Source organism: Xenopus laevis, chromosome 1S (assembly GCF_017654675.1).
Source record: "Xenopus laevis strain J_2021 chromosome 1S, Xenopus_laevis_v10.1, whole genome shotgun sequence".
Lineage (NCBI taxonomy): Eukaryota > Metazoa > Chordata > Amphibia > Anura > Pipidae > Xenopus > Xenopus laevis.
This window is the reverse complement of record NC_054372.1, coordinates 104,915,518-104,923,978: the sequence shown is the minus strand read 5'-3', so window position 1 is coordinate 104,923,978 and position 8,461 is coordinate 104,915,518. Positions and strand designations below refer to the sequence as shown.

The 8,461-nt window shown below is 39.8% G+C and overlaps 1 protein-coding gene across 1 annotated transcript; it reads right to left on the bottom strand.

Annotated features, from left to right (window-relative positions):
* Positions 1-4,551: 4,551 nt before the first annotated feature.
* klf2.S (Kruppel-like factor 2 S homeolog) lies at positions 4,552-8,096 on the bottom strand. The gene is given in 3 exon segments (NM_001086961.1): positions 4,552-5,713; positions 6,204-7,095; positions 7,738-8,096. Coding segments are annotated over 3 exon segments (1,122 nt in total). The 5' UTR covers positions 7,792-8,096; the 3' UTR covers positions 4,552-5,537.
* Positions 8,097-8,461: the final 365 nt, after the last annotated feature.

The window sequence follows — 8,461 nt, the reverse complement described above, 5'->3', positions numbered from 1 at the left end:
CATTGTACAGGGCTTTGGCTCCTAAACAGCGCTTTACAAATAAAATTATACATACATACATACATACATACATGCATTCCAGCTGCACTAGAAGGGTATTTGTGGTCAGTCAGTTTGCAGCTACAGTTGTGTTCAGAATAATAGCAATAATAGCAATATCCTTATAATAACCTTTATTAATTCTGTTCCAAATCAAAACATGAAGAAAAATGTCTCAAATTTGTGTTAAACCTTTAAAGGGAAGATAATGGAATATTAGACTGTTCCAAAAATAGCAGTGTTTGCATTTTGCTTTCCTTTGAATCACTGAACTAATATTTAGTTGTATAATCAGTGTTTCTGAGAACTGCTGCACATCTGTGTTACATGGAGTCCACCAACTTCTGGCACCTGTTACATTCTACAATTCTAATGCATTTCGTGGTTTTGCCTCAGAAACGGCATTCTTGAAGTCACCCCACAAGTTTTCTATTGGATTAAGGTCCAGGGATTGGGCTGGCCACTCCTTAACTTCAATCTTCTTGGTCTGGAACCAAGATGTTGCTAGTTTATTGGTGTGTTTGGGGTCATTGTCTTGTTGAAACACCGATTTCCTCTTCGGCATAAGATAACATGACCTCTTCAAGTATTTTGATGTATTGAAAGTGATCCATGATCCCTGGTATGTGATAAATAGGCCCAAAACCATAGTATGCGAAACATCCCCATATCATGAGGCTTAAATTCAGTGTTTGGGGGTTGTCTGACAAACTGTCTGTGGCCCCTAGACCCAAAAAGAACAATCTTGTTTTCATCAGTCCACAAAATGTTGCGCCATTTCTCTTTAGGTCAGTCAGTGTGTTCTTTGGCAAATTGTAACCTCTTCAATACGCCTTTTTGTCAACAATGGGACTTTGTGGGGGCTTCTTGCTGATAGATTGGCTTCGCATAGGCGTCTTCTAATTGTAACAGTACTCACATGTAACGTTACACCTTCTTTGATCTTCCTGGAGTGGATTACTGGCTGAGTCTTTGCCATTTTGGCTATTCCTCTATCCATTCAAATGGTAGTTTTCCGTTTCCTTCCACATCGTTCAGGTTTTGGTTGCCATTTTAAAACATTTGAGATAATTTTAGCTGAGCAGCCTGTCATTTTCGCTGCTTCCAACCTCCCTACTTGGCACGCCTGCAAGAAAGCGAAGGTAGGCACTAAGGTGCCGGAAAAGGTCACGGCTACAGAAATGGTGGCTACACAAACAATGATTGATCTGGTTAGTGATGTTGGACTGCTATTATTCTGAACATAACTGTACTTTCTGGTGTTGCTTTTTCCTTTACTGGTCAAATTATAGGTAATCAAACAATGGGCCTACTGTTCCCATGTGACTACCTCCTAATGTTATGAATTTAAGGCATGTTCAGATATATCTTTTCTGTCTGAATAGGTGAAAATAAGCCATAGGCAGCTATCGGAGACTGCGTGAGAGAAATCAAAATAAACAAGACAGTTTGAGCTTACCAGTACTTTTATACCCCAGCTACTTTGTTTAACATAACAGAAAAGACCCAATAATTTTCATATACTACCGACCGCTAAAATCATAATAGACAAGTAGAACAATTTTTTAAGCAAAAGTGCTTTTAGCAAATTCTCCAGGATGCCCATCATAAGTCTCAAATACATAACCCAGGACCTACCAGTACTGGATCGGATAGATAAAGGTATCCATGTTATTTCTTACTTATACAGGACCTGTAAATACCAAACTTTCCTAGAACTCAAAGAAAAACACCAATTTTGCGAAAAGGACAGATTGCAGAAAATTTACAAAAACTGTTCCCCACTCTGTTGTAGGGGTTGTGGACAGATCAGGGCATTACACATAGGTGTGGTGGCACCACCCACCTATGAAACAAATCTGGAACCAGGTTTTGCGCATCCTTAATGAACTCTATTTTTTATATTCCGGGACCATGCACCTAAATACTCCAAAAAGCAACTTATTCAACGCTACCAGAACAATAACTGCGAAAATACTGGAAACCCTGGGGTCCTTACCATCTACAACAAATCCTGCAAACTATGGATCTCAGTGCTATAATGTAACAAATGGCAGTCCGAAATGAAAACATGGTGCCCATCTATGACCCCATTTGGTCAATATGAACAGCATAAAGGCAAAAAGCAAGTCATATTCCCAATACAACCAACCCTGCTAGATCTGAATGACTACTACTACTGATATATACTGTATATCATATTTGTCATGTTTATTTGCATTTTATTATTTTTCAGTTTTACTTGTTTCTAACTGTTAAAAATGCAAACAGTCCAACAATAGATACTTGAAATGCTATTGTACTGTAATAAACAATATGTACACTTATGTATATTGTTCACAACTTCACACTTTTTGTTCTATGCTCTCTACTGTACTATGAGAACATTTTTTTTTCTGTTGGACAGATTTGAACAAACGCTAAATTAAAAAAGTTGTAAAAAAAAATAAATGAGGCAGTCTCTGTCTATATTAACATGTTGAACATTATTTGTGTTCCGGAAATGTATATTTCTTAAATGCATCATCACAGCAAAAGCAAGAAGCTGCAGTTGGTGCAAAGGTGTGGTTATCAGCAATGCAAAAAGGAGATAAAATTGCACTCCAGAATCACAGAGCTACATGTTTTTGTATTGAATGACTGAACCCCTATAAGATCTGAAACCTGGACACTTGTATGGCCTTTAAATGCACTAGGTGTAAAAAATATGAATCTTTGCTCATGGATGGGGAGAGGTAAATAACGCTTGCCTAGATAAATATATTGATGGCAATGTTTTTCATGTAATGCAAGCTACTGCACCACAAGATGGAGCCCTTCCCAAACAGTTTGAAAGAAGTCAGTAAATCCACCTGCTCTTAGGAATGTGAGCACAGATATTTGGGGCAGCAATAGCTGTGTGGCGCAGTCAGGCAATCTGTTTTCTGAGGGGATGCAATAAACAAACACTTCATTTTAAGGTGAATAGATATATATAATATTTACCCTGTATTATTGTTTCCCAACTAAACTGCAGAGCGATAGGCTTTAATCTTAGCATTTACACATCTTCAACTTGCCAGTTTCCTGACTGTGCCTTATCTATTTGGTTTGCTTTCCTCTAACCACTCTCCTCCAATCTGGAAAGTTTAGTGTGCTGGATTTCTCTTGCTTTGTAAACTCTCTCTTCCACTTCACTAACCTGCCTTTTCTTCTCTACATGTCGCAAAAGGAGCTATTTTTACAAGTAGTAAAATGCTGTGGTCTCGGAGATTTAACACTTTTGCTGCCAAAAAAAGGACATTGCAAAGCCTTGGATTAGTTCATTAGTAATAAACAAGCTTTGGAATAAGATGTTCCTCGATTGATTATATAATTGCTAGTATAGTTTCAAATAAATCTAAGTTGCAAGGTACTACACGCAGGTGCACATTTATTGGAGACCGCAACCCAATACTAAACTAAAAAAACTAAAAGAGCTTTCAAATATCCCAATGGATTTTGGTGGTTTACAAACTGCAAAGTTGTCAGTCAAGACCACAAGCGATCAACACCACTATCAGTATGGACCCTCCCTCTGCTTTCATTTAAAGTGCAAACAACAGTATTATGGTGTACCCTAACCACACAGTGTTACTGTTTTTAGTGAGCCCCAGCTGCATTGTCAGATTTACCAGTTTGGTTCAGACAAACGGATTTATTTTACACTGAAGCAAACATTTTTTCGTATACAAAATTACACCAGCTATGTTTTCACAGTTTGAGCTTAGAGTGGATATTTGGCAATATTAAAGAGGAATTAAACACTAGAGCTGCCCTATAGGTTTCAAAACATTTCCCCCCCCCCTAAATCTAATTATAGGTGCAAGAATATTCTCAAATACGGCTCACCAGGATGCGATTACTAAACATACATCGATAACTGTAGGGGTTTTGGATTCCTGATATTACACTGCAATCAAACGTGAAGATAGGGGACATACTGCCCTTTAATTGCTTTGGCCAAGAAAAATTGTGTACTACTCTTCCAGCTACAATAGCAGGAGCAAAGAATAGGAACAATTTTTTTTTTTGTTTTACATAGGGTCAGGTGCAGTCCTTATTGGAGGATTCTCTTGAATGCATGGGGGCATAAACCCAAGAGAGCTAGAGGAAAGTATTTGAGTGAAGTCTCATTAAGATTATAGCCCCACCGCTGCAGACTACAGCTTCCAGCATGCTTTATCTTTGATATGATGTAATCTTTTATTTCAGAACATTTTGGGTAATTGTGATGGAGTAACAGTGTTTTAAGATCCCTTTTAGATAGAGGTCTTAGTAACTATGCAAAGATGGAACTGTATAATGTCCGGGGGGGGGACTTAAAACTGAAAATTTCTCACTTGCAGAATGAATCATTTGTAACATCATAACGTACCATTGGCTGCACGTGAACCCAAAGAGGGCAGTCTTATGTCAACTGCTTATGTTTATACTATTCTATATAGCCTTCATGAATACCTTAAGTTAATATCAAACAAGCACACAGAATTCTGTTGTTTATATTTTTCTTTAATAAAAAAGAAAAAAAAACAATCCATGTCACGGAAGAAATGCCCCCCTCCCAATATTATATATAAAAAAAAAAAGTTGCCATTTGCAGTTGTCGTATTTACACTATACACCACATTAATTTTACAAATCTATATACAAATATATAATTACATAAATATATAATATATAAAAAGGCTATTCTCTTGCAAGACCTCTAGCCCTGCTGTTTTATAGTGTAATGTGAGAAAACACACCGTTTATATAAAAATATATTCCTTGAAGAGTAGGAGTGTTTTCCTTTATGCAATTTCATATACTTAAAAAAAAAAGAAATGTTATGAGATATTCAAACGTGTATCCCGTCAACGTGAACAAAATTAAGGCAGTTTCATACAAACATTGTCCTAGGTCTTCTGAAACAGGCAGTTACAATCAACAATAGCATGTAGAAAAATGCACATAGGCTGCAGCACGTACCAATGCAGAGTATCACCACCAACACTACCTTGATTCCAGTGGTGAAATGAAAGAGGGAGAAGTGCAGGTTTTGAAGCTTAAACTGGACTTAAACCAGTGCATTCATTTAAGTACTTTAGGTAAAGGGTTAGAAATGGAGGTGAAGGTGTATGGAGATACTCTGCATTACTACTACTGTTAGAGATTTACTCTCATCAATGCCCTTATAAAATGCGTTTTGCCACTTTCTAAGAAGGCAAAGTGTTAATCATTAAGTACTATATGAACATACAGACATATCCCAGCAAACATTCTCAAAAAAGTTCCAGTTAATGCAAGATACAGGTCCAGCCTTTGAGTCAAGTCATTCCTCGTGGGGTCCAGCAAAGTTGCAAAAGGACAAATGCCACCCCATGCAGTACCAGCTACAGTATGGCCCTCCAAGAAGAGCCAGTGGCAGAGTTCATTTGGCCATGAAAAGTTCCAGAATACCCAATGCCCCTCCATTGCTTTACACACAAGTCTCAGTTCTACATGTGCCTCTTCATGTGCAGTGCAAGGTGGTCAGATCGAGAGAAGGCACGGTCACACAGATGGCACTGGAAGGGCCGGTGGCCAGTATGCTTACGGAAATGGCGCGTTAGTTCATCAGATCGGGCAAATTTCCAGCCACATCCTTCCCAGTTGCAGTGATAAGGCTTCTCACCTGAAAGAAGAGAATTGCCATTGGTTAGAGCCGATGGTAATGTGGAAAACATTTCTACAAACAATCCTCTAAAATAAACCAAATATTTTATAGTAGCTAATGATTTATGCTCTAATCTATTAAAAACTGAAATCTATATTGATATCTACCTTAATACCCAGATCCAATAACGTTGCCTTAAACTAGGCCAGTATTAAGAATAAATCAAAACTATAAACAGATTTAACCACTGGTTCCAACTAAAGTCTAACCAACACAAGAACAGTTATTTTTGACTGTTTAAGAGTATGAAGGCATTCTTCTTGTTTTCTCATCATGTCCATATACTGACCACAGGCACCTTTGACTGAGTAACATCTCATGAGGCTTTGGTGCTTGATCTGTCTCAAAAAGAGTCACAGCAACAAAACCCCATACTACAAACCTTGATAGACTCAGGGGGTAAAGCAGAACGCTGCATAGGTTTGAGCAATGAATAACTGATATTTACCTGTGTGGGTTCTGAGATGGGCTTTCAAGTGGGAACTCTTTGTGTAGGTCTTCCCACAACCAGCATAAGAGCAAGTGTGTGACGCCGTCCTTTTCCTAGGCCAAGATCTGCGGCCTCTCTTTGGCTTGGTTTCCAATATTTCCAAAGGGGAGCAGGGAGGTGTTATCATGCCCCTGGCAATAGAAGGTTGCATGGGCATATTGTCCTCAAACATGCCATACTGGGAGGTATTTTGATACTGGATAGGTGACTGGTGATGGAAGCCAGCATGCGGATAATTAGGAGCATAAGGCAGTGAAGGGTGGCACATCAACTGGGACTGGCATTCACTTAACATTATGTCATCGGGGCTCAAAGGAGGGGTGTCAGGGCCACCCATCTGAGGAGAATTAGCAAGTCTAGGCTGTTCATATGCCATCATACAAGCAGTACTGCCCTCTTGCTTGATCTTTGTGCAGGACTGGGGAACCATACCCATAACTGGTCCATATGAATCCATGTCAGGTTCTGCTTTGATTGTATCTGGAAAGTCAAAATTTGATGACACAAAGAATCTCCCTTGAACATTGCTAGGATGGCAGTAGTTGTCCATGTCAGACCTAATAAGTTCAGTCATGAGGCTACCCGAACTATAAGGAGGAGGGCTTTGGTCTGTGCTGTAGCTTCCCTGAGAAGGGCTTGTTTGGTAGTAAGTGCAGGACTCGGAAGGTGCCATTGAAAAGTCTCCACAGGTTTGGAGACTTTTGTCACAGCCCATGGCCAACACAAATTCCAGAACATTGTTTAAATCTTCGTCTTCCTTCCTAGAAGAGAAGGGGTCTGGGCTTTGCATTACATCTGGAATGCCACAGCTGCCGCGGGGAGACTTGGACTCATACTCACACTTCCACCTCTGCGAATAGAAATGATAAAACAATGTCAGGACAGTTACCAAATGAGACACATTCATTATGAGCTCACTCGCGGTCACATAATCAAAGAGTATTGCAGGTACTAAAAATAGGGATCAGAGGCATAACCGACTTTGAAGAAGAATGAATCAGTGCCTTCTAGCATGCACTTCACATCCAGCAGAGCTTTCAACCTTCACATACACACTAACCTCTGCTTTCAATTGTCATGCACAAAAAGCATTTGCACAGTTACTCTTCCTACTAGAAAACTTCATTCATAGTTTTCTCTTCACTTATAAAGCTTAGGCACCAGCAGGTATTACATACTGTGTTTGGGATGTAATGTGAGTTGTGTAATATTATACTAACTAGGAGATTTCTACATAGATCTTTTTATGCATTAAAATAGGATCTGAAAAATGATATATGATCTATATTAAAATAATATTAATGTGTAAACGTTAAATGGTCAGCTGCATTATATATAATATAAATATAATATTTAGAGTGACTTGTATAGAAATGGATCGGTCTATAAGGCACTGCAACCCTGACCGACTGATTGCAAACAATGTCAGTTGTGCGATTTCCCCAGCAGCAGCTACACACCTGCCTCAATCTCCCCCACCCGATATACTTACATCTTGGCTTGCAAACGTAGCGAAAGAAGGGAGAATGGTCTCGCTCAGAGCCATCCCAAATCCGAATCAGATTGTCAGCAAAACGGGAATAAAAGTCACAATTAAAAAAAACCACAGAGAATTAAATAGGATGACGAACTCCCCGATCCCCGTAGCGGAGACGTCCGTGCATCAAGTTACGCTCAATAGCAAAAACAAGTTTTCCTTGCTGCAGAGAGGGGCCCTAGATTTATAAATAAAGGCACGGGGGGTATGCACCAAACCAATTGCAAGGAGAGGAGGAAACACGTTCAGGATGAGGAGGCTGAGCACTCAGTGGAGACTAAATTTAGCAGCACTATATAAACCCTGCAGTCAAGTTCAGTCTGCAGCGAGAGCAGCAGCTCTTGGAGCCCTTTAAAGCGTTGGCCACTCCCCCTCTCCTCTTGTCTCCCCGGCAACCGAGGGAAACACAGGCCAACACAACTCGAGTGACGAACTAGTGACGTAGGAGGGAGCCCCGGGCCGAAGAGCCCGCCCTTTTGTATTGGCAGAGGGGAGCGTCGCAAATCGTGTCAGAGTTCGCACATAGACGGACGCTCCAGTAATAAGCTCAAAGGACAAATAGCTGCGAGTTAAGCAGTTCGACAGTGGAAAGTAACTTTTGTAAACATACTTTGTTCGCTTCATACAAGTCTTACAGTCGCAGCTAAGTTATAGGGGTTGTCAGACATTTCTGGGCCCT